General features: G+C 42.9%; 1 protein-coding gene across 1 annotated transcript in view; it reads left to right on the plus strand.

The window, feature by feature from the left end:
* Positions 1 to 27,500, plus strand: part of LOC134459383 (low-density lipoprotein receptor-related protein 1B-like) — a 628,069-nt gene that overhangs the window by 494,064 nt on the left and 106,505 nt on the right. The window contains exons 71-76 of the mRNA XM_063211727.1: positions 739 to 871; positions 7,546 to 7,668; positions 10,835 to 10,957; positions 16,114 to 16,254; positions 18,777 to 18,911; positions 26,951 to 27,070. Of these exons, the coding sequence (XP_063067797.1) occupies positions 739 to 871; positions 7,546 to 7,668; positions 10,835 to 10,957; positions 16,114 to 16,254; positions 18,777 to 18,911; positions 26,951 to 27,070 (775 nt within the window). The remainder of the gene's footprint in view (positions 1 to 738; positions 872 to 7,545; positions 7,669 to 10,834; positions 10,958 to 16,113; positions 16,255 to 18,776; positions 18,912 to 26,950; positions 27,071 to 27,500) is intronic.

The following is a 27,500-nucleotide window of genomic DNA, read 5'->3' on the forward strand; positions in this document are numbered from 1 at the left end:
GCAGACATACGATCGCACGCACGCACATGTGCACGCACGCACGCATGCATGCACGCACACACACAGACAAGCGCACATGTAGACACACACACACACTTTCTTTCAGTCTTTAGTTCAATTTAGTTGGTGTGTTTGTGTGCTTGCGTGCGTGTGTCAATGTGTGCATATGCATTGTTGTGTGTGTTTGCCCAGGCTTGAGTGTGTGTGTGTGTTGATGTCTGCGTGTGCATGTTTGTGTGCATGGGTGTGTGCATGCGTTTGAACTTCTCTGGTCAACAACCAGGTGACCTGTGCCAGAGTGTGTGGAGAGTGTGGGTGTAGAGTGAGCCAATTTGGCAAACATATGATGTTGGCAAGCTAGCTGAATTAAGCTGAAACTAAAAGTTTTACTTTTGTATCTGTGCTTGAGTGTGTGTGTGTGCGTGCGTGTGCGCATTGATGTCCCCATATGTGCCTGCATTTTTGTATTTGTGCAGATGCACTACACGTGTGTGTGTGTGTGTGTGTGTGTGTGTGTGTGTGTGTGTGTGTGTGTGTGTGTGTGTGTGTGTGTGTGTGTGTGTGTGTGTGTGTGTGTGTGTGTGTGTGTGTGTGTGTGTGTGTGTGTGTGTGTGTGTTTGCCTGTGTGTGTGTTTGCCTGTGTGTGTGTTTGTTTGCCTGTGTGTATGTGTGTGTGCGTGTGTGCGTGCGTGTGTGCGTGTGTGTGTGTTCATTGATGTCCATATGTTTGTTTGGCAGCTGGACTGTGCCCGTGAGTGCCGAGAGGACGAGTTCCTGTGCCGTAACCGTGCCCACTGTGTGCCCGCCCGCTGGCGCTGCGATGGCATCTACGACTGTGTGGACCACAGCGATGAGCACAGCTGTGACCACGGTAAAACATGCCCTGTGTGTGTGTGTGTGTGTGTGTGTGTGTGTGTGTGTGTGTGTGTGTGTGTGTGTGTGTGTGTGTGTGTGTGTGTGTGTGTGTGTGTGTGTGTGTGTGTGTGTGTGTGTGTGTGTGTGTGTTTGGTTGTGTTTATTAACATTGCCATTACTAGTCATTTTCATTTTTGTGAGAATTAAATTATGTTTGTGTGTGTGTGTGTGTGTGTGTGTGTCTGTCTGTGTGTCTGTCTGTCTATGGGTGTGGGTGTGTTTATGCTCACCGCCATACTCACTAGTCGCTGCTGTGAGAATGAAATGATTTGTGTGTGTGTGTGCGTGCGTGCGTGCGTGCGGCAGGGCTTGACACTGGCACCTGCCAACTAGCCAAATGCTGGTAAAACTTGGCTGTGGCTGGTAACAATTTCAGTGTCACTAGCCAATTTGACAGGTAGCTTATTCTATGGTATGACATATCAGAATAGTGTATATTCTGCACGTTGCTCCCTGTGTATCAATTGTTCGTATTTAAGTTAAAGATGGCCTCTCAACGTCATTTGATTAATATTGCTGTGTTCCCCATTGTTATTGAATGTGTTACGCGTTGGTCCTGTTTTAAAAAACGTTCTGGTTGCTTTGTTTCAAGCCGTTTTTGCAAGCCAGCAAGGTGGCTTTTGGAGAAACGAGAGGGTGTTCCGTGTTTCTCGTGGAAATGCGTCTCTGATTGTCTCACTCTTCCAGCTCTCGTGGAAATGCGTCTCTGATTGGCTCAGTCCTCCTGTTCTTGGAGAGAATGTAATGGGAAACAGAGTCGCCACTTCCCCGGGTGGTACTGCACTATAGGGGCGCCAACGGAGGCGTGCATGCTCCATTCAGGGCTGTGCTCTTTCGACAGCGACCCCTAGGCGAGCTGCAGGCACGGAGCAACCAGAGTGGGCTTGCTCTATGGATGAGGCTTTGTTCTGTGTGTGTACCTGAGAGTAGCAACCAGCTGATAGCTAAGCTAAGCTAGATTTCGGACCACCAGACGTTGCTTGTATTGAAAACAAGCAGAAAAAAATTACTCTACATGTTTTTAGAAAAATGGGTCGACATAAACCTTTGTGGCCAACGCCTTCTTTCGACGTGACGAAACACAGAAGGGCTTTCGTGATTAGCTCGTTTCTCTGCATTATTTATGTAAATTGGGAAACACCGGGAAATACAGCCAGGCGAGGTGACGCACCGCTATGAGAGCCTTGCAAGTGAGTTTAACTTGGGGTGACCGTCCGATCTTCAAAAGGAGTGAGTAAAACTGTGTTTTATCGGAAGTTGGCCTTTAAAGAAAAAGATCAGTTACACAGTTTCTATTTGTTTGCTTTATTTCAATGTAGAAACCCATGGACTCATCTTCTTGCTTTAAGCACCTCATCTTCTGAGGTTAGATACAGCATGATGATAACATTTGTGGCTAGTGGAATAACTAGATGGCTAGTGACTCAGGAAAACCACTAGCCACAGTGGCCGGCAAGCGAGAATGTTAATGTCAAGCTCTGGCGCGCGGGCGCGGGTGCGGGTGTGGTTGCGGTTGCGTGTGCGGTTGCGGTTGCGGTTGCGTGCGCGCGCACATGTGTTTGCATCTCCATATTCACTGCTACAGCTGTTTCAAAATTCTCGGTCCCACCATCACACTTTTTATTTTTTACAAACTCTACACCATAACAACACCCTCTACCTCTCTCCTTACCCCCCGATGTTGTTTGTCTCACCTCTCTGTCTCGCGTTTTCGATCAACCTTTTCTTTCTCTCCTGACAAACACACTTTTTTCTTTTGATTTCTTTCCCTCCATCTCTCATCCCGCCTTCTATTTTTTTAGCCTCTTCATTCTCTGCTCTCTCTGCTCTCTCTCTCTCTGCCCCCCCTCTCTCTCTCTTTCTCTCTCTCTCTCTCTCTCTCTCTCTCTGCTCTCCCCCCCTTCTCTGTCTCTCTATCTCTCTATGCCCCCCTCTCTCTCTCTCTCTCTCTCTCTCTCTCTCTCTCTCTCTCTCTCCCTCCCTCTCTCTCTCTGCTCTCCCCCCTTCTCTGTCTCTCTATCTCTCTCTGCCCCCCTCTCTCCCTCTTTCTCTCTCTCTCTCTCTCTCTCTCTCTCTCTCTCTCTCTCTCTCTCTCTCTTTCAACCTCCCTCCACTTTTCCCTCCTCTTTTCCCTTCTCCTTCGTCTTTTTTTCGATCCCTCCCTCTGTGTGTCAACAGGAGGTGGATAATTTGTTGTGTGTTTCGCTGCAGCTCGCTCTGCAATGAAAGGCTTGATGTTAGCACTTGATGTGTCTGACAGTCGAGTGAGTCGCGCTTAATTCCCCTGTTTGGCGAAATTGCCAGTGTTGCCATCATCATTTGGATAGCAGTCGGTTGTTACTCACCTATGGGGGCCCTCTGCGTGTGTGACGTGCGTGCACGACACGTTCGGTGGCAGCTGTTTATTTATTTATTTGTGTTTGCACACTCCGCTGTCATCAAAGATTCAAGCACTTCGCATTTTGATTTCCTCTCTCTGTCCCTTATCAAATTTTCCAGCCTGTCTAGTTTTCCTAGAATTGCACTAGATTACATCCCCCTGTTTATTAGCTCTCACTGCCTTTGCCGAGGCACAGTTTGCTGTGGGAGTCTTTCTGTTTTGCACCTGGATTTATGGCGGAACAGAAACAGAATTTGTAATGTGTTGGGTATGGGCTGGGTGCTGGGTTTGTATCAGAGTGTAGTAGTGTTCATAGGGATGTGCTAGTGATCACCGTTGAGAGTGTCAGTGAGGTCAGCGTGTGTTTTCCAGCTGCTTGTGAAGTAGCTTATTTTGTGCTTGTTTACATGTTTTTGTTTAACAGGTCTCAAAATATGAAGAATGTTCTTGTTTGTTGTGTCTGTTATGCGTTGTTGTTTATTTACAGAAATACATTTGCATACTGTAGTGCATATGTTTTTTGTTAGTTTGTTTCGAGAGAGGGTGGTTCAATTTTACACATCCCAATAGAATTCCTACTAGCTTGTTACTACTGCAGTTGTACCTACTAGTACAGTACTGCTTCTAGGAAAACAGAGTTTGAATGAGTAATCTGGTGGGTTGCAGGGCCCTAAATTAACTTTTTTCATCACCAGTCAAAATGGCTAGTAGATGTTAATCTCACTAGCCAAACACACACCTACTAATAGGTCAAAGTGGCTAGGGAGTTGAAAATTCAACAGCATTTGGCCGGTTGGCTGGTGTTAATTTAGAGCCCTGGTGGGTTTTATCCGAGTGTAGCAGTGTTCTAGGGAGATGCTAGTCATGGCCATGGACATTGTCAGGGACGTCACCATGCTTCACAGCATCACTCCTCCTCTGTGTTGTTTTTCAGGTGCTGGTAGATGATTTTATTTCGTGCCTGTTCATGTTTTTTGTTTACCAAATTTTTAAAACACAAAGTGGTGTTGATGTTTAGTGTATGGATGTGTTTGTTGTTTTGTATACATCTGTATACATTTGCATAGGCTATGCATTGTCCATCTAGTTTGTGAATTTCCGAGGGCTAGTTAAAATTACATATAGTATAATTTACATAATTCACATAGTGGACTACTACTACTACTACTACTATCTACTACTAGGCCTACTACTTCTACTGGTAGTTAACTTCTACAAGTACTCCATCATACCGTACTTATAGCATCTTTATTTATTAGCCCATTTTGATGTGTTCTGCATAGCTACCGCGAGCTAAGCTATATATGGCCCCATCTGTTAAGTTGTGTTTTTTTCCCCCTCCTTGATGTATTATGTGTCGCTAAAGTGCAGTTGGTGTGTCCACACCTGGGGCCCCAAGAGAGAACCTGGAGTTTGACCTCTGCACCTGATTCAAGCCCCTTTTGAAATGAGAAATAATCACAGTGTTCCCATTCCTTCCCCTCCTTCACCTGACCATTTACTACATCTAGGTCACCACTGTGCAGGAGAAGAATTAGCTGGACAGTGTTTTACTTTTTACTTTTTCTTCTTTTACTCGTGTGTGTGTGTGTGTGTGTGTGTGTGTGTGTGTGTGTGTGTGTGTGTGTGTGTGTGTGTGTGTGTGTGTGTGTGTGTGTGTGTGTGTGTGTGTGTGTGTGTGTGTGTTTTTTTTTCTGTGTGTGTGTGTGTTTTTTCTGTTTCTATCTCGCTCTTCCTCTTTCTTTCCTCCTCTCTTTTACCGTCACTTTTTTGCTGGGTGTTTTACCCACTTTTTTCCCCCTCCTCCTCTTCTACAGACCCGTTAAAGCACCCACAATTTCACTGAGAGTTAGTGCCTTGGAAGTCACATAAGATATAAATTGAATAAACATAGCTTTAGAGGGTATGGAACATATGAATATAAAGGTATATACAGCTCCAGGCCACTTAATTAGAATAGCATGAAAAAGTTGATTTATTTCGATAATTCCATCAATAATGTTAAACTGTCATGGATTATAGATTCATGGTCCAGTTTTATAAGTATTCCAATAATTCAATTGTTTATTTTTGCATATTTTGGGAATTGGGGAATTTGCATCATTAGAATATTGTGATAAAATCACAATTTTCTTCAGCAAAATTCAGGTCACATCAAATCAGTTGAAATTTGGTACTATCTACATATCATGCAACGTTCAATACTTGGTTGGTACTCTCTCTGTCTTAATAACTGCCATGATGTGTTTAACATTGAAGTCAATGGCAGAAACAGTACATGGGAGTTATGGAAGCCCAGATAGCCTGGATGCTTTGCTGTCAGCTGTTCTTGTTTGTTGACCTGGTGACCCACACTTCACTCTTCAATATACCCTGTAGATTTCCATGCCACATTTTGGTGTTAACTCACCAGTTTAATTCTAACTTACCAGAAATAAAACCCCATTCATTTTCAATGGGGTTTCATTTCTGGTGATTTAGAAATAAACTGGTGAATTTGCGCCAAAACATGGCATGGAAATTTACAGGGTATATTGAAGAGTGAAGTGTGGGTCACCGGGTCAACAAACAAGAACAGCTGACAGCAAAGCATCCAGGCTATCTGGGCTTCCATAACTCCCATGTACTGTTTCTGCCATTGACTTCAATATACACCATTTTGCAACAAAACTCTTTGCATGTAAAATACACGACTGCAGTCAATCCACAGCCTTGGTGGCTCTAATAAAAAACTACCCCTCAGATTATCTATTTAATGCTGTACAAGTTCAGGAATTCACTACCCCTCAGATTGTCTATTTAATGCTGTACATGTTCAGGAATCCACTTGTGGTTAGTCTTGGCCTGTCTGTCTGTCTGAGTAGTTCCTGGAGCTGGAAGCCTTGTTAAACCCCTGGAGGAAGCGGCCTGCCAAACGCCTGGACTTTAAATCAGACTGACTAGAAATAGGCTTGACTTGCTCTTGGATGTTCCATGAAAGTGGTGATCATGATCACGGCCAGATCTAATTGGCTATTTACCTAATTACCTCATCGCCTAATTAAACGTACCCGTGAGAATGGGGCTGAAATGCAGTAAGCACAAGAAATGGGGAATGTGAACAGTTTGACAGGCCGCTAAGCAGAATCATCAGAGGCTGATTTAGAGTGAAAAGATTGTTACCGATTGTAGAGCCGAACCACTTCAAAATGAACTAAAGATCACAGGAGGATTGAGATTGAGATTGATAGATATGGATGGAATGACATTTGAAATCAGGACAGACATCTGTTGGATGAAATTAAATTATAGAGAGATGGCTCAAAAGAGGATTTTAATGGACCTCCAACAGAATAACCTCTACCTGTTAACTGCTACTGTAGTGATTCCACATTCTGAGAAGATGAGCAAACTGTTCACCCATTGAAGCCCAAGGCACCTGCAAAAAATGCCTGCTCAATGCCCAAGCCCCTTTTGGGAAAAGGTGCCTTCAGCCTATAAAAACCTAAATATCTCAGCCTCCGAAACACATAAAAGCATGACATGAGTTACATTTAAGAGCTTGGACCCTCATCTTGCATTGGAAGTTGTTTATTTTGCGCTAATATGCCCACATTTTTTATTTAAAAAAAACCCTCAAATCTCAAGAGCCTGAATGCAGCATCTATGTCGCCTCAGGTGCCCAGGTCAATGCAGCATATACGCCAGTGGTGTAGTCTACGTAGAACGCGGGTATACAGAGTATATCCCACTTCTAAATTTCAGGGATTTCAGTATACCCACTTAAAATTGATTGATCCATTGTTTTAAATAGCACAAATATATACAGTATACCCACTTCAAAAAATGCTCAAATATACAGTATACCCACCATAAAAAAGTAGACTACACCACTGATATATGCATCATGCTTAAATGGCTTAAACAGTACAGTTGAGTTCCTTGGCACTATCTAGTATTTGCTATCGTTCAGGTCTGTTTTTATATCATCATTATAACATCTAGTTTTAATCATGAACATATCAACATTGAACAACAACATCATCAACAATCAAGTCTATGCCTGGCTGTGTGAGACTTAATGAGTGTGTCTGATCTTGTTAACTCTCTACCCTATTGGAGTTCACCCATGCCAGCCATGTGTAGTTGCTTATTTGTGATGGCTTTAAATAAAATCTCTCTCTCTCTCTCCCTCTCTCTCTCTCTCTCTCTCTCTCTCTCTCTCTCTCTCTCTCTCTCTCTCTCTCTCTCTCTCTCTCCTCACTGTGCAGCTGTGCACTTGTGCCGGGCGGATGAGTTTGTGTGCAACAACACACTGTGCAAGCTGCATATCTGGGTGTGTGATGGAGAGGACGACTGTGGAGACAACTCAGACGAAGATGCGGATATGTGTGGTAAGTCTGGTTGTGTGTGTGCATGCGTGCATGCGTGAGAGTGTGTGTGTGTTCGTGTTTGTGTGTGTATGACAGACAGACAAGCAGGGTGACTGACTCACTGACTCACTGACTGATAGATACAAAAAATATATAAATGAATAGGTAAAAAGAATGAATGAATACCTAAGTAAATAAATAAATGAATAAACAAACGTACAAACAAGCAAGCAAGCAAACAAAAAAGCAAAGATGTATGATGAGATGGATGGGTTGGTGTGGGAGCACGGCCTGGTGGTAGGCAGAAAGATAGATCTAGATGGATACAGTAGGGGAAGAAACGTAGGAGTGGAGGGGTGTAAAGAGGAAATAAATATGAACAGATCAATAGGGAGGGGAAAGTAAGAAAGAAAGAAATGAAGACAAAAAGGAACTGAAACCGAGCCTACACAGAAGAGTCAATCAGAGAGAGAGAGAGAGAGAGAGAGAATGAGAGAAAGATTCAGAGTGAGGAAAACAGGGAGAACACAAAGATTGATCGATGGATGGATGGATGAATGGAAGGATGCATGTGAAGAAGGGAAAACATTAAGAGCAGATCAGTGGAAAGAAAGAAAGAAAGAAAGAAAGAGAGAAAGAAAGAAAGAAAGAAAGAAAGAAAGAAAGAAAGAAAGAAAGAAAGAAAGAAAGAAAGAAAGAAAGAAAGAAAGAAAAAAGAAATTAAGTAAATTACTTCAATAATTAACCCATAAGCCTGACTATACAATACTGTAGGTTAAAGTTGTAACACAGGCACACTGGTCTTGGAGCCTTGTGGGAACGTATGAGCACTCTTTCTCAGTCGAGCTTCCGCTATTGTCAGCCGACCTCCCACACCCTCCACTCATCCCATCCTCCCTCTGCACTCAGCTGTAAAGATCACTGCGGATGATTGAAAGCCTCGCCATTGATTCAGCGCTCCATTGATGTTCCTGACAATCTGAAATCCAGAAAGGGAATAATTCACGTCTGTGTCGAGTTCCTGCAATTAAAAATTAATTCATATTTGATTTGTCAGATATTGGCTTGACATTCGGATCCTGTGCAAAGGCAGGGCCTTTTCTTCCTGTCTCATGGGTTGGGGGGATATCAGGGTCTTTTTGAGTTCAGTCATTTTCATTCACATCCGTCTGGATGGATTTAAAAGGATACTAAGCTGCTTTTTTGTTGGTTAGCGCCCCTCTCATTAAAAAGGATTTAGTTTTTATTGTCACATTGTTCACCAGCCATTTAACGGTCAGGCTACAATCCAAGGAGTCCAACAAAGTCATTTTTTTTTTACAAAAAGTGATAAGGGCACCACAGTGAAAGCACAAACATCCATAGAATGGGGAGAAATTAATTTCTTTTGCAGGGCTCTAAATTATTTTTTTTTCATTTTTCATTTTTTTCATTTTCATCAAAATGGCAAGAAATCTTACAAGACAAACACATAGGCTACTCACTAATGGGTCAAAGTGGCTGGTCAAACTGAATTTTAACCCATTATTTGGCCTGTTGGCAGGTGTTCATTTAGAGCCCTGGTCGCTCGCAATGCTTTCAATTAATATCATATATAATAAAGAATTTTTAAGCATCTATTGACTTGAAGTCGATTCCCTGCCCTTGAAAATGCTGCATAGTGATGCTTTATGGAAGCTTTGTTTACAGCCTTTAAATATACCGATTCCTTAGAGTCTCTAGGGAGAACCTGAAGCTATGGGGGAAATTGATCAATACCTCTTTAAGAGGACAATTTTCCCCCATATTAACCATACAACACATGTAGGTATAGGCCTAGTAAATGTTTGGCACTCTAAGAAAACATTTAATATATCCTTTGGAAGAAATGGGAGACAATATCCCCCTCAATTACACCACAACTGCAGAGCCAGACCTCTAATAAAATGAAAATAAAATGAAATAAACACTAAATATGCTTCTACTTGACATTGCTGTATTGATTGAAGTAACTGCAATGGCCTTGTGTTTAACAGTCGTAGAGGCATCTATCTGACAAAGTTAAAGAAAAATGCCTCGAACACAGGGAATACTGCAAAGAGACCTCAAAACAAAGAATAGCTTTCACAACTTAAACCTCTGTTGTCAGCACAGTAGCACTTTCGGAGCAATGTCTGCAACACCACGTATTCAAAGGACTGGAAATCGTACACATAAAAGTTTATGATGCATCCATAAAGATATTTATGCATTGTCATGAATGCACTCATAAACTGTGTAGACCCTTAAAGGGGTATGCCACTATTTTGGGGCTTAATACAGTTCAAATCGTTGGCCAGGGTATATAAAGGTGGTAAAGTGTCTTATTTTTCATGTAAGCCGTTGTCTTGCTTTAAGACAAGTTAAAAGAGGGAGCATGTCACTAAGCTAGTGAAAGTCAATGGATCCTTGTAGCATACAGTGATCCATTGACTTTCACTAGCTTAGCTACATACTCCCTCTTTTAACTTGTCTTAAAGTAAGGCAACGCTTAACATGTAGCCCCAAAATAGTGGCATACCCCTTTAATGCACCCCGTACCTCCCGTGGCGCGCTGTGATAGTATTGTAGCACTATGGTAGTTAACATTTCAATGGCTATGACATAGCACAGAGCCTTTAGTAATGCACTACAACTTGGTCATTGCCATTCTGGTAACAGCAAATTTACAACACTGTGTCTTAGCTGGTGAAGTCCTATGGTGTAACCATTTACAACTCTACATAGTCATTTTCGAAGATCATGTCTTTTTGACGTTTTGATATCAACCAAAGTGAGTTGAAAATGGTTGCAAACATATACATACTGCTGATGACAACAGACTTGGCATTGTAATTGTTGTGTTCTGATAACCAGGACTCAAGTTGTAGGGGGATGGGGGGGGAATGCCATCCCCCATACAGTGAAAATTGTCTAAAATCATCCCCCTCAATGAAAATGGTCAAAAATTATCCCCCTCTAAAACAGGCATCCCTTCTTCACATATTGAGTTAAAATTGCGTTTTTAACAACTACATTTTCAACTACATTTTCCCGGGGGAGAAACCCCCTAACCCCCAATAATCAGAATCCATCTCTGACCATCCCCCCTGGATTGATTTTACAACTCAACCACTGCTGATAACAATGTGTGTATTTTGTGTGTGTGTGTGTGTGTGTTTGTCCCCAGCTAAGCTGCCGTGCCCCCCCACCAGGGCATTCCGCTGCAGGAACGGCCGTGTGTGTCTGCGGCCCGAGCAGCTCTGTAATGGGGTGGACGACTGCGGAGATAGTTCGGATGAAGAGGAGTGTGGTGAGCAGACGCACACGCACACGCACACGCACACGCACACGCACACAGAAACACACACACACACACAAACACACAAGCACACGCATACGCACGTGCGTACACACACAGACAGACAGACACACACACACACACATACACACACTCATGCATGCACGCGCGCACGCGCACACACACACTGTAAGACAGTGACGTGCGCTGGGATTTATGGCTGGTGAGGCAACTTTTTCAATATCAGATTTTCAAATAAATAATTGCCATATGTCATAGCAGCTTTCTTAACATAAGGTAGGCCTACATATTTTGACATAAGCTTACTGCATTTCCGCAGAGAAAATGCTATTAGATCTCTCTCTTACACACACACACACACACACACACACACACACACACACACACACACACACACACACACACACACACATCACACACACACACACACACACACACACACACACACACACACACACACACACACACACACACACACACACACACACACACACACACACACACACACACACAGGATTCAAACAGTGGTCTCACATAAACCACACATCACCAATGTGGACAGCAGAGCAGAGCAGAGGATAGGAGAGTAGTGGAGGGGAGAGGAGAGGAGGGGAGGAGAGAAGAGGAGAGAGGAGATGAGAGAGGAGGAGAGGGGAGGAGAAGAGAGAGGAGATGAGAGGAGAAAGGAGGAGGAGTGGAGAGGAGCTCAAGGAGAGGAGAGGAGAGGGAGAGGAGAAGAGAGAAGAGGAGAGGAGATGGGAAAAGAGAGGACAGGATAGGAGATGGGAAAAGAGAGGAGAGGGGGAGAGGAAAGGAGAGAAGAGAGGAGAGGGGGAGAGGAAAGGAGAGGAGAGGAGAGGAAAGGAGAGGAGGGGAGAGGAGAGGAGAGGAGAGGAGGTGAGGGGAGAGTAGATGTGGGACAAAGGTGTGGCAGGAAGCGAATGTCAACGTAAACAGATATTACACGCTTCGATATGGTCACCAAATTATATTTGGGACTGTCATTTCTGTTATGCCTACCCTTGGAATTAAATCCGAGTCTTGTAGTACACGGGTATATTTGATTTACCTCAACGGTACCCTGTACTCAACTTTACAAACAGTTACCGGGCACATGAGAATCCGGTGCCATCACAAAAGCTACCACCACTGGACAGAATCACGGCGGATTCCTTTCCTCCCCACGGGTCTCACAAACACAGGCTTCACACACATAGGAAATTGGTCTTACCTGAACTCGTGCATCAGGTCCATGCGCCGCTCTTTTCCTTCACTTTGGCGTTTTGCATGCTAACGTTACTTTAGCCGGTGCTGTTCATCCAAAGCCCCAAACGTCGCCCCAAAAGTCCAAAGCAATTTGGCATTGAATATGAGTAGCCGCGAGGATTTGTGTTTCGTGAGGCTCCTTAGTCCTTAGTAAATTGTTAAGTCGTAAAATCCCATGCGAATGGTCTTCCACACATTCTCGCCGGTTGCAAACAAGACACAGGGGAAACAACAAATATTTTCTGCAGTGTTGTACCACTCACTTTGAAATGATCGGGTAGTTATTCTGACCGGTCACCTGAGTAGCAAACCCTTCAGCTCTGTCGGTCCTCCATTCTTTATCACATATTTTCCCCTTGGAAATCCAACTTTGAGCATGCTCTTAGTTTCGTTATGAAATCCACTTGTAGCAGTCAAAGTTAACAAGCTAGCCAACAACACCGAGTGATTGTGTTGTGAACTTCAGATTCGCTATGACGTAACTGTCCAGCAAGACTCAACACCAGAAGGAGTCTGCGGCCAGGCTACAGCTGGCCTCACCATTGTATCTTTCAGTGGGCGTTATGCCAAAGCGTCCAGAGTAAAGAAATGATAATCACACGTAGAAAATATTTAAAAAATATCAGGAAATGAGGGCACACCATACATACTTCTATTAAGTGTATAAAAACGTTTAATACAATATTACCAGGTTGCATTCACAGAACGAGCAACATGGCGCATGCGCGCAAGCTTGTTAACGAGGGATTGCGCAATCCGGGGTGAGGCCAGTTCAGAGTTGCCCCAAATTCAGCGTATTCGGAGCAATTTGACATGAAATGGGCAAATATTACGATTTTGGCCACGGAAATGGTTGAAAATGAGTGAAACTGTTTAAATACTGCTCAAATGGTAGTTATGGTGCAGATGCTCGAAAACAATAGCTGTTATTGTTACTATTATTCACATTAACTGCATCTCATCATTCTCATCAGGAGCTGGTGAGGCCGTGCCTCCCCTGCCGTATTGGAGTGCACGTGCCTGCTGTAAGACCATGCTGTTTGTTGACATCCAAGGTGTTCTGTCAAATACAGGTGTCTGTATTTGCTTTACTTTGTCAAAAACACCACACATGGTGAAAATGTGAAAGAAAGGCCACCTGGGAAACTTCACCTCTCATTGTCATTGTGACACAGCACTCCACAGCACACAAGTGTTCACTGCACACAACGAAATTGCATTCATGCCTCACCCGCGCTCGAAGGGAGTAGTGCGGCGGAACGGTACCATGGTCAGGGTATTTCAGTCATGGATGAGGATGGGGGAGAGCACTGTTTAATTACTACCCCCAACAACCTGGCGGGTCTGGAGTTGAACTGGCAACCTTTGGGCTACAAGTCTGACGCCCTAACCACTTACCAATGACTGGTTCAGACACTGACAAAACCCTAACCCTAGACACTAGAACAAGTAGTGCTTTTAATGACCAAAATGCCAAAATGTTTCCCAAAATTGATGAGACATAAGACTTAAATGCATTCAGATCTAAAAGATTCAACCACTATGAACTTCACATAACCCAGTGTGTTCTTTTGTAACCGACAGCGGCGGATACTTAAATCTGGCACTGATCCTGCAGTGGACTTCTGCTGACTTCTGCTTTCACGAGGCATATCAGTGTGGTTGTCATTGTCCCCTTAGAGACCTTCAAGCCAGCAGTCTCCTCCATCCTCAGAAGCTGCTAACCACCAATATAGGGGTGCGTTTCTCGAAAGCGTAGTTGTTAGACAGTTAGCAACTTCCGTAGTTGCCAATGGGAAATTGTATTGCAAATAAAGTAGCTAATGTAGTTAGCAACTATAGTTTTGAGAAATGCACCCCAGATCATTAGCATCAGGGGGGGGTTAGAGCATTTTTGCCTCTACTTTACATTTGATAGGACAGTGCAGGAGAGACAGGGAACAAGTGGAGAGAGAGGGACAGGGAATGATCTAGCATAGTGGTTCTCAAACTTTTTCCATCATTCCCCCCTTCAGAGGGTCTGAATGCTTCCGATGATCAGTTGTCACACGCCCCCCCTGAAATGCCTCCGCACCCTCCCAGGGGGGCTTACACCCCACTTTGAGAAACACTGATCTTGCAAATGAACCGTGCCGGAATCAAACCCGGGTCGCCAGCGTAGTAACTCAGTGCCCTACCGTGAGGCCAGGGCAGGTCCACACTCAGATGTTTTAAAGTTTGTCCTGCTCGATGAATGCAACAGATGGATGATGACTGTCTAATCTCACTCCTCTATGCCTATGACTCTGCAGTTATTTTGCAGTCCAGTCAGTTCAGTGCGTGAGTTTCTGCCCAGGGTCACAAACTTATATTTAGTCTGATATGCAAAATCATTATGGGTAATCATTGATCGTTTACTTTTCTTCACTCCCAAAAAAGATGTGTGTGTGTGTTTTTTTTTTTTTTGCTTGTTTGTTTTGTATGTCTGTTATTGTTGTCATTGTCTTTGTTTATTTTATTTATTTATTTATTTTTTTGGGGGGGGCGGGGGGAATTTGACATGGTGTGTATTGAGAACATTGCGATTTTATGATATAAGCACACACATGATCCATTTGTCCAAAGACACAAACAACCTTGTGGGCACAAAAAACCGACTACAGTATATGCACAGGGAACATACAGTACCCACAGGCATAAACACAGTTACTGCAGACAGCGTATGTTGTCAGAGGCTTTTTCTGAACTAAGCTTGGATTTCTTGGCCAGGAAAAGTACAGTACATCCAAAAGGTAAGGACACCCTCATGCCCTTGAGGTGTGCAGTAGGCGCCTAAAGTAATATGACTAAAAAGTGTACTGTTAGTTCAGCCAGGGTGCAGGATAGGGAACGGAGGTGTGGAAAGTAAACGCACACAGCCTCCAGCATCAGCAAACAGTATTAAAGCGAAGGCTTAAGGATAGACAGCTGTCTGTGTGAACATCCCCCAAGGTGTATGTGAGCCTGTTGAATGGGGTAAAGCTAGCAGCTCAACCATCAGCAGAGATGCCCTGCAGTGGTTTGTATAGAGAGATGTTCCACTGTGTTCTTTATCCTTTGCGAGGGTTGCAGTATCACAGAAAAAGGAATGTGTGTGTGCTGTGAGTATGTCTGTATATACTGTATGCCTGCGCAAGTGTGTGTGCATGTGTCCACTCTTCTGTTAATCTTTCCATATTGAACATTTTCCATTTTGCCGTTCCTTCCTATGTGGCTGTGTCCGTCTGAGCTTTCAATCTTGTTGTGTTAAGAGGAAGGTTTTTAGAAGAGTGAAACGGGATCCTCCATCCCTACAGCAGTCTCTGATGTCAGTTTGCTGTCATGTCTGCTTCAGTGATGTAGCAGAGGATTGTCAAAAATGAAGTATTCATCAGAGCATTGTCAAAGGTTCTAGGTTATCGTGGGAATTACTGACCCATGCTTTCATTGTGTATACTAAATTACATCATGTGCTTTGCGCTCTTCTCTCTCTCTCTCTCCCTCTCTCTGTCTCTATCTCTCTCTCTCTCTCACACACACACTCTCTCTCTCTCTCTCTCTCTCTCTCTCTCTCTCTCTCTCACACACACACACACACACTCTCTCTCTCTCTCTCTCTCTCTCTCTCTCTCTCTCTCTCTCTCTCTCTCTCTCTCTCTCTGTCTCTCTCTCTCTCAGTTGCTGGGCAGTTCATGACTTATTTTCAAGTGGTAAAGATGTTGGAAGGAGAGGGTTCCTCCCTTCTCGCACTGCGTGCAAGGTGTCAAAGAGTGTAATGTGCCCTTTTCACTCTGTCACAACACAAATAAATGGGTGTTAAAATGTCTGTCTGTCTCTCTCTCTCTCTCTCTGTCTCTCTCGCTCTCTCTCTCTCTCACCCGTAGAGAATGTTGTGCGTCGTCCAAGGCCGTGTGGTAAGCTGGAGTTCACCTGCAGTAACCATCGCTGCATCCCGGCGGAGCTCCAGTGTGACCTGTTTGACGACTGTGGCGATGGAGGCTCAGACGAGCAGGACTGCAAGGCCCGTAAGAAAACTCAGCAGCCAACACACTCATGTTCACATGGGGCAGCTGTCGCCCTAATGCTAAAGAGTTGATCTGGATCAGAGGGGTTGCAGGTTCGAATTAGCCTGATTATCATCGACTTTCAAATCTCTCAGAGACTCGGTCTGACCTAGAGCAGTGTTTCTCAACAGGGGTGCCGGGACACCCTGGGGTGCCGCAGGCCCCCCCCAGGGGTGCCGCAGGCCCCCCCCAGGGGTGCCGCGGAAACGTGGCTGATAAATAAATTATGTAATATAATACATATTTGTCTAAATTGATAAGTTAATGTTAGTCAGTGGAATCTTTCATCTGCCATTTACGCACAATAAAGTAAATATAGGTCGCCCCAGTCAGCTGCAACTTTGAACGTAGGTCGTGTGACGTCTCCAAATGTGTTACTTTTCTAAGCTTGTATGGTATCGGATGCGATGCCATGTTACGGCTTGTTGGTTTGGGGTGCCTTGAAATTTTTCATGAATTGAAAGGGTGCCTCGCCTAAAAAAAGGTTGAGAAACACTGATCTAGAGCATAACAATTAACTTTTCTCAAATGGCATTTTAGACCCACCACCCTTGGTTTGCTACTGGTCGAGGCAAGTAGCCTTGAATAAGGCACCTAACCACAGGGACTGTAAATAACACCTTGTATCTATGTATGTAAATGTAATTTATTATACGGCCTTCTAGAATGTTGCGAGAGCTCCCATTCACTTTCAATGGGCGGCCCTAACGTTCGGTGGTCACTATTTTTCTATAGTGCCCACTAAATAATGCCCGCTGCCAATGGCAACGAGTCTGGTCACTTCAGAGATCACTCCGCAAGTAGATCGGTCATATCTTCACTGATATGTCTTGCCTTCTGGCTTTTGTAACTGTGAGGCAGCAGCGCGATTAAGGCACGTTGCCGGTATGCTCCAGTAACCAGCCACTTCCCAAACGTTCCAAGTAAGCAAACTGTCACTGTCCGCCGGCCACTGTCGTGACATCTTTTATTAGGCCCTAACACTAGTATTTTTTTAAAACAAGTGAGGAGTTCATTGACAGTTTCTTGAAGGAATACTGTTGCCGATTAGATAGAAATTATCCTGTTATGAACCCGAGTTTAGTAGATATCGCGCAGTGAACGAGGCAGCCTGCAAACAGTTTGAAGCACAACGTGGCTGTAACAAGTTAGAAAGCCAAACTCTGTTGCTTGGTAACCTTTTTAAATTATGAGCATTCCACGAACTATCTTTCTTTGCGCACGCTATGAAATGGCAATAAACCTGTTACTTTATACTACTGGTTAACTATTTATGCTTTCTAATGTTGGTAAAGGCCGTATAATAAGCGGGATAATGTAATGTCTACACTTGACTATAGGAAAATATTTCCCTTCGGAGCGGAATAACACCCCTCCGCCTTCGGCGTCCGGTGGTGTTATTCGCCCCGTCGGGAAATATTTTCCTATAGTCACGTGTGGACAATACATGATCCCTTACATATTGGGATGATAACCAAGGTGGCCTAGGGGGCACTAGGGTTCATGATATTGTAATAAAGTTGCGTTGCATTGCATCAGCTGAACTAAGTGTACCATATTGTCACGCACATAGATACACAAATAAATACACACATAGAGCACTTGTTAATGCCTGTAAGGGTCATCACTGGATGGACATACTGCATAGTAGGGCTGCGCGATATCAGAATAAAAATCGATACCCGATAACTGCATGCAATACCTCGATAATAAACGATATTTTAAAACATAGCGCAGTGTTTTTCTTGTCACTAATTTGTCGGTGTCTGTGGGGCCATGGCTTTGGCCAAGCTGGGCTTCTCGCACATTTGTTGACATTCAGCAAGTGATTGGACTGCGCAGAAATGTTTTACTTGTTTCGCGATAATTAAGTCATTTTCGCGATACGCATATCGCCACTCTTGATATCGAGATTTAGATACATTTTCGATATATTGTGCAGCCCTACTGCATAGAGAGCATGTTATATGGTGGAATTGTTGGTTCTTATGGAGACAGGGAGTAAAGAGCACAATGCATTAAATGCCCTCAGCCAGTGAGTCAGCTCGATGAACAGCAGTGACAACAGACGCGAACTCATAGGGCATAGCAATGTTTTACTATGTTGTGAAATGTTTATTCCTCTTCATAAAGGTCCAGGTGGTTTCTAACTATGTACACATGACCACAATATATGTTCATACCCTCATTTAGTACGGTACATATACCTTAATTGTCCCAAATACGTGTGTGTGTGTTTGTGTGTATCCTCTCTCTCTCTCCCTCTCTCTCTCCACCCTTCCCTCTCTCTCCACCTCTCTCTCTCTCTCTCTCTCTCTCTCTCTCTTTCCCCCCTCGCTCCACCCCTCCTCTCTCTTTTTCTCTCTTTTTCTCTCTCTCTCTCTCTCTCTCTCTCTCTCTCTCTCTCTCTCTCTCTCTCTCTCTCTCTCTCTCTCTCTCTCTCTCTCTCTCTCTCCACCCCTCCCTCTCTCTACCCGTCTCAGTGGCAGTGGAGGATGCGTGCCAGGGCATGGTAAACCTGTGCGGAGAGGAGGCCCTTTGCAACCAGTCACGACCCAGCTCAGTGTGCCAGTGCAAAGCAGGCTTCAGGAGAAACCTCAGGAACAAGCAGTGTGAAGGTACCGTATGTTGTAATGATAGCCCTACAGTAGTGTTTCTCAGCGGGGGCGGTACGCTCCCCCGGAGGGCGTTGGGGAGCTCTAGTGGGGGCGTTGAGAAGGATACAGCTGAGAGGGGGCGGTGCTTAGTTGCCATTGGGGAGCATTTGTCCATTTATATTTTTTTTAATACTAAGGAGGTTGTTATCAGGCTCTTGATGGGGCATTGGGAGGCTTGTGATGTGGCCATGGGGGTGTTTGTTCAAAAAAGGCGGAGAAACACTGCCCTACAGGGATTACGTTATGGGCGGGCACCCCCTCTCGAACCCTTGCTTTCTCTCTGTTTACTGTTTGCGGGACGGACGTGTCTTTGTAGTGGCCTTACTGTTAAACCACTGATTCTTGAAAGTTTGGCAAAAACATGTCCCAGCAGTAAAATGCTAATTCTGTTGAAAATCAACTAAATTTTCACGAGCAAAATTAATCCAGGTAATGGCCAAGGGGTCCTTTACACAAATACACAGTTGTTTGAAATATTTAAGTATCATTTTATTACTTTTCATGGCTATAAACCTGTCCACACCCTGTAAAAACGCCTGTCCCAAGGACTGGCATCATCATTTCAATTGACTTAAAATACAAAAATCACTAACAATTGAACAGTATCACCATGATGTGGAAGACCACAGATGTGCACATAGTACATGTAAAACAATATTTACTATTAATTTCTGATTGCTCAAAATGTGTCCAGCATATTGGTCACCACCGTCAGATTTTTTCTAAAAGACAATAAAATCAGGTATGCACAAGGTCATTTTCATTACTGAGGACCCCTTTTCAAACCTTTAGCTCTACTGCATACTTCACCATCACTGAAGCTCCTGTAAGTTTACTATTTTGTCCTCAATTTGTTAATTTGTTTGGACACTGGTACTGTCCCAACCATAAACTGTCAACACCGTCGGGGGTTTTAATAGTATTATATTACATTAATGTTAATTAATATATACTTTCTCAGAAAATGTAAGAAGCACCCAAGAAACAGAGCGAAAATGAAATGGCTAATGTGAACAAACTATGAATAATATGTAAAAGAGTGTTTTTTTGTCTCACTCCGTCAGATGTCACCACCGTCAGATTTTGTTCCGCTCATCATCTTGTTCCATATTTTACAAAAATGTGCTGGTTAATGAAACATTACTAGGCATGTTAGTAATAATTGTGATCCAAAATGATACTCTAGCCACCACTGAGGTGCATTTGGAGGTTTTTTTGTCACAAAACCTGACGGTGGTGACATCTGATGGAGTTCACCAAAAAATACATGTTTTACATGTTTTTGACATGTTTTAGGAATATACAATACGTATCTACAGTTATGTTGAATTGTTAAAGTAATTCACTTTAATACAGTAAACATATGTTTTTACTTCTAATTCTGTCTGCCGCTGTTGACAAAACAAGAAAGAGCCCATTTTATGAAAAATGTTAAACATGGGGAGCTTGGCCAATACATTCACTGCACAGCCAAGACCTACATCTATGATAATACACCTCTATATTTTGGATTTGAACAACTTAAAACCTGTTTTTGCCACATTTTCAAGAACCAGTGGCCTACTTCCTAGAGAATCTAACTAATGAAGAAAAAACACATGCACAAACATACTGCGTGCACAAAAATAAAGTGTTTATGCAAGATGCCATTGACTTGAGAGGGCTATTTATTTTGCTAAAAGCAGGTACTAATTAACCCACTTTCACCACTCTCAGATTACTGTCACCACCGTCAATTCATAAGTCACCACCGTAAGAAGGAGTTTTGGACATTTTAAATGAATGTGCTTACAACATTTTCCTTTGGAGTTGTTGAATTATCAAAGTAATAGCCAATTTAAGCCAACAGGAATATTTGTGAAATTACAAAAAAATGTTTGTTCTATTTAGGCGTTAAGTAAGCATCGTATGACGGTACATATTTTAAAATTAGAACACATGAAACAGTATTAAAATAGAACAAAAGTGAATTTTCAACATTTAAAGGCATATGTGTGAACCAAAAGATACACATAATCACTTAAAAAGTCCAGATACATATGCAACCAAATGAATACAATTTTAATTGCTTTTAATTGTGCCTGACGGTGTTGGCAAAAAATAAGGTATGATCGGAGAAAAGCCTGATAATAAAAAAATGGGGAGATTGGCCTTGTGCATTTCTGAAAAGCCAAGACCTTAGTCTACGAGGATATACCATATCATTTTGTAATTCACTTTGTTTTTTTCTGTCAACATTACAACCTGTTTTAGCCACTTTCTCAAGAATCAGTGAAACACAACTTTGTGTATGTTTGTTAACTTTACGAACCGTTAGCGTTCGCTCTATTGAGCATTGTAGTATCCTGCACGCAATAAATACAGAAGACTGTAACTCTACACTGTGTCTGGCTGAGTAGACTATCTTAAACTCCCTGGGGAATAACAGAATGATCCTTGGCCATATTCTCTACAATGTACAGAGAAGAAGGAGATGGGATTGGGAGCTGGGAAAAGATACTCTGGGACATTGGTTTTCAAAGTTAGGGCCGGGGACCCCTGGAAGGGGGCCAGGAAGGGGTGCTAAGGGGTCCGCAGCAAGTTGGAAGAAGAAGTGTAGCAAAACAAATAATTGAATAATTAATGTACACCAAAATAAACAAAAATAAGCTGATCAATATTCTCATTAGAGTACTGCAGTACAATAATCTATTGCATCTCTGAATTCAGTATTTTATGTATCCCAATGAAGCACTGACAGCCAGATCTAGACTATGGTTGTGAAACGAAGTGCACAGAGTAAATAGTATGGCATGACCCCATCTATGGGGGGCCTTGGCTGAAATTCACTGCTACATGGGCAGCCTTATCATGGTAAAGTTTGGGAACCCCTGCTCTAGAAGACGAGTGATAAGAAAGACACAAAGGACTGAGAGAAAGAGAGGGATACAAAGCAAAAGGATGTGAAGAAAGGAGAGATTTAGTGACTAGTAAATAATGGGCCATATCAGTGTGCTAACTGATCCCATTTAACCCTAATATAAGCCACCTGCAATAAATGGTTCCCTCAAACCATAAAATCCTACATATCTCAACCTCTGAAGCACATAAAAAACATGGAATGAGGTGCATTTAAAAGCAATAGAATGTGTTCATTCAGCTCTTTTAATACAAAATCTCAACTCTTATGAGCCTGAATGTTGCGTCCATGCAGCATCAAGGCGCCTGGGTCAGTGTCGCGTATACATAACACATCGGTTGAGGCAGCCTTCAGGAGTAACCTGAGGTAAACACAGTGTGAAGGTACGGTGTCTGAAAACCAGGGGCTGAGCTATAGGGGTGGCCAGCAGGGCATTTTCCCCTGGGCCCAGGGCCCTCCTGTATTGTTGGTGGGAGCCCTATATTGACCATGACAAGTTGTTTGAGGGGCCCTATCAATGTTTTACCCTGGGGCCCTGTGTGCAATTGTTCCGCCACTGCTGAAAACCTAAATATCTCAACCTCCGAAGCAAATAAAGACATGGAATGAGTTACATTTGAAAGCATTAGAATGTCTTCATTCAGCTCTTTTAATACAAAAATCTCAAATCTCATGAGCCTGAATGCTGCTCATATGCAGCGTCGAGGCGCCATGGTCAATGTTGCGTATACCATAGACAACAGCCATCATCAATTGGTTAAGGCAGCCTTCAGGAGTAACCTGACATAAAAAACAGTTTGAAGGTATGGTGTCTGAAAACCAGTGGTGGGAAAGTTGCTTTGAAAAAGTTGTTGCGTCCATGCAGCATCAAGGCACCTGGGTCAGTGTCGCATATACATAACACATCGGTTATTTAGTTAGTAACTGCGTTACTTCATTATAAAAGTAACTAGTTACTAGCAAAAGTATTTTTTGCTTTACTTTTTTTTTTGCTTAAAATGTCAAAGAAACATTTAAATGGGGTTTTCATCCTTGTTATGTGATGTTATTTTGGCTGTGATGTTAGTTTTGCTAACCCTGCTATCAAATATCTTCATGACCTATCAATGGTGAATGTTAATCCAGTTCACACGTTTTTAGGGATGTGCTCATTTCTCCTCCACGAGATGGATTTTTTGTTTTTTTTGCAACAAGGTCCCTTAACAACTCCGACCCCACAGTGGATAGTGGATATCAACCACATACCTGGCGATTATTTTGTTGAGCTCACTCGTGTCCTGAGAAATCAGGTTTGGCTTGCCTGTCTCCCTCTTCGATAAAGCTGAAACTACTAGCTACACAGGGCATGCCACCATGCGATGTTTAGAGGTGCTTAGTGAAATTAGAGTCGCTCGTTACGGACATAACTTTGTTTCCAAGGCACAGTATACTTTGGATATAAACAGTATTGCATTTGACTGCAACTGGCGTGAAATGATTCCGGTATTTACCTTTGGAACATGCAACCTCGCGGCTTTACTGCCGTTGTCTCTTCTATTCTCTATATGCGCTCCCTGTGAACTCTGTGTAGTAGAATGACTTGTGTTTACGCGCGTGGAGCAAGATAGCCGACACTGCGCCCACAACACTTTTTTAGCAAATCGCGTTCAGCTATTTATGCAGCGTTGTCATTTGCTCCTTGATTTTGTCAGCAGCCAGTGCACACTGGCGCTGCAATTCATAAAATTATAACACGTCACGTTACCTCCCGAGTAACTGTAACGGCGTTACAGGTATGGATAAAGTAATTAAGTAAGTATTCCGTTACTCAAAATGAGGCTCCATTAGTAATGCCGTTATACTCTAACGCCGTTACTCCCAGCACTGCTGAAAACCTAAATATCTCAACCTCCGAAGCACATAAAAACATGGAACGAGTTACATTTGAAAGCATTACATGTTCTTTCAGCTCTTTTAATTAAAAAAATCTAAAATCTCATGAGCCTGAATGCTGAGTCCATGCAGCGTCAAGGCGCCTGGATCAATGTTGCATATATGGAGCATTCAACATCCTGAGGTAAAAACATTGTGAAGGTACGGTACTGCAAGAGGATATAGACTGTGCCTTGGACTGTGGGGGGAAACATAAAAGTGATACAAGCAAAGAAAGTAATGAAAATATATATGAATGGCTGCTAGTCAGTGAAGACTTCAGGTAGAACTTCAGGAACAAGCCATGTAGGACAAAGGACGTATGTGGGGATGGAAAAGGAGGTGGAGAAAAGGAAAAGGTAGAAGACAAGAGGGAGCCAGGAAAAGAAAGAATGCAAGGTGGGCTGAGGGAGGCGAAAAGACAAATTGTATGAAAAGATGGGAAGCAGAAAGAGACTGGTACTGTAGGAAGAGAAGGAGACACACATATTTGAAGAATGAGAATGTTGCAGACTGAGATATGGTAAAAAGAGTGACATTCCAAACTTGAAGCTTGAAGCTGAAGCCCAGACATGCATAAAGGACATCACCAAAGGCACCTAGCCAGTAGGGCTGGGAATCGATCCAAGTTTCCTGGATTGATTCGATTCCAATCCAGAAGGCTACGATCCGATTCGATCCACGATCTGATTCGATTCGATTCGATATCGATCTTTTGTATTGCTGGGCTGTCACTTTAACCCATTTATGCCTAGAATTCTAAGACCCGTTATAAAAACCTAAATATGGCAGCCTTTGATGCCGACACAAACATGAAATACCTAGGTATGTGAGAAGTAAGTGGTAAACTGTGGAAGAGCGCTACAGGATGTGGTTGAGAAAATAGCGCCTATAATGATCGGCAAAAGATCGATCCACAAAGTTGTGAATCGATATTGGATCGCGATTCGATCTTTTGAACCCAGTCCCACAAGCCAGCCAAGGCTGATGTTCAACACTGCAGAACCTCCTTTTAGCTTTAAGGAGAGAACATAAACACACACACACACACACACACACACACACACACACACACACACACACACACACACACACACACACACACACACACACACACACACACACACACACACACACACACACACACACACACACACAGTCTGAAAAGACTGTCTGCAAACATGAGCACACGTTCATGTATGCACGCACACATGCCTGCAAGCATGCACACACACACACACACACACACACACACACACACACACACACACACACACACACACACACACACACACACACACACACACACACACACACACACACACACACACACACACACACACACACACACACACACACAATCTGAAAACACTTTCTGCTTACACATTTCAAAAGCGAGTGCTATGCTACAGAGGATATTCAACATCAGCGCCACTTTCAGCACATAACACTTGTTGATGCGCAGTACAAGAGGGTCTGGTCTAGCATCGGTATACAGTCATGTTATTGTGTATCGCATATTTTTCTAAGATTGTGCAGCCCTAGTCTGGTTTAGCATCTCCTCCAAGCTGTTTTCAAAGGATGTTTTCCTCCAACAACCAGCAAATTTATGTTGCCGGATTTTTCCGGCACTACGTACGTGAAAAGACCATTGTGGCCCTGTGAGCACCATGCAAGGCTAAATGAAAGCCTGTGGGATAGAGAGGTGGAAGAAAGCATTTGGAGGAGGAATCGCAACATAATGTGCCTTTTCATTAGGCCTGTAGAATGTAGATGTGCATTATGGACAGAGTGATGTATGTCCTCCTGTCTAGAAGAGTGTTTGGAAGCAAACATACAGTACGGTAGTGAGTAATAGAATATATGTTGCCGGTTTCTTTCTAAGAGCTTTTGTGCTTTTGTGCCTTAGTGCAAGCTATGGATGTTTGTTTTGAATGTATGCCTGTGTATTTGTAGAGCATACATGTACTGTATGTGGGTGGTTGACGTTTAAGGGCGTAACGCAAAAAAAAAAAAAGTTTTTCAAATTCCTGAAAAAAATGATGGATAAAAATTGGAAAAAAAAATTGAAAAAAATAAAGCACTTAGTGGTCTGTGGAATTTCACCTTATTTCTGACATTTTTGGGCAAATGTATCCTGCATCAACACATTGCATAGGCATGTCACACCGCAGGAAAATAGAGTCACACCACAGGGAATTCACTGCATTATGGCCATTTTAATCCTTTTGTATACATGACTGACATCTGAGCTCATGCTAACTTGATAATGATCTTGTGTTTAATCTTAATATGTGTTTTCATTTATAAAAAACTTTTTCCTCCTATAAGAGCAGTCACACCACAGGACACCATAAAATGAACCTAAGCATTGCGTGACAGAAAGATTGCAATATGAAGACATATTAAGAGGTTAAGAGTCACCTTGAACTTCCACAGCACTCTCCAATAACTGAGGTACTGACTGGTTAGGAGCCAGTCATTAAGACCCTTGTAGTTGGCCTTGCAGCTGCCCATTCACAAACATTGACATACATGTCACCCCAGAGGACGCAATTTGTGTTACGAAATTGAACTTGTAGTTTATATTACTGTCTTGAGTTTTTTCACATTCACATATCTTAATATAAAGTTAATATTTATGCAATCATGCCAAATGCTTCATACATTATTCAAAATGTTGTTGGTTAATTTATATATATATTATATTCCAGGTTTCATTAATGTTACAGTCACACCGCAGGATATTTGACATATAAACCTTTACATAAATCTTGCCAAAATGTTTCTTCTCATCTAAGACTAATATGAAACATAATGTACCACATCTTCTTTCATTGTCATTTGTTTTTTAAAGGAAAAATAACAGTTTTGTAGGTTTTTAACCAATGTTACGAAAAAACAAGGCGTCACGTCTCCCACCCATGTATGTGCATTTAGTGTCAAGTAAATAAGAGTGTTTTGTGGATATCAGTGTGAATGTTTTGTTGTGCCTGTGCTCAACTTTGTTTGTGTGCACGTGCCCTTGCTTGTGTGTGTGTGTGTGTGTGTGCGCGTGTGTGTGTGTGTGTGTGTGTCCGTGAGTCTGTGCATCTGTGAGTTTTTGCGTCCATGCATGCGTGCGTGTGTGTGTGTGTATGCTTCTATATAACACTGTGTTTGTTTTGTTTCTGCCATTGTCTTCGTCCAGAGGTGAATGAGTGCCTGGCGTTCGGCACCTGCTCCCATTACTGCTACAACACCAAGGGCTCCTACAAGTGCACATGTGACAGGAACTTCAAAGACATAGATGGTGAATGTGTCACAAAAGGTAAAAAACACCCTGAGAAAATGCACAGAAAAAAATGCATGCACATACACGCACGTACGCACTAACACACACACAGACACACACACACATACACACACGCACGCACACACACACACACACACAGACGCACACACACACACACACACACACACACGCACACACACACACACACACACACACACACACACACACACACACACACACACACACACACACACACACACACACATTAGCATATAAATTATTAAATAAACAAAGCATTGTGAAATAATGCATACTTGCACAGCGTGTTTCTGTTTGATCTACTTCTCCATCTGTCATCCCGTGTTAACTCCACAGGATCCGCTGCTGTACAAAATATCCACAAGCAAAGTGAAATAATGTCATCTGGCCGAGCTTGTTTCCTTTAAATTTCTAATTATACGTCTGT

Source organism: Engraulis encrasicolus, chromosome 12 (genome assembly GCF_034702125.1).
Source record: "Engraulis encrasicolus isolate BLACKSEA-1 chromosome 12, IST_EnEncr_1.0, whole genome shotgun sequence".
In the NCBI taxonomy this organism is placed as follows: Eukaryota; Metazoa; Chordata; class Actinopteri; order Clupeiformes; family Engraulidae; genus Engraulis; species Engraulis encrasicolus.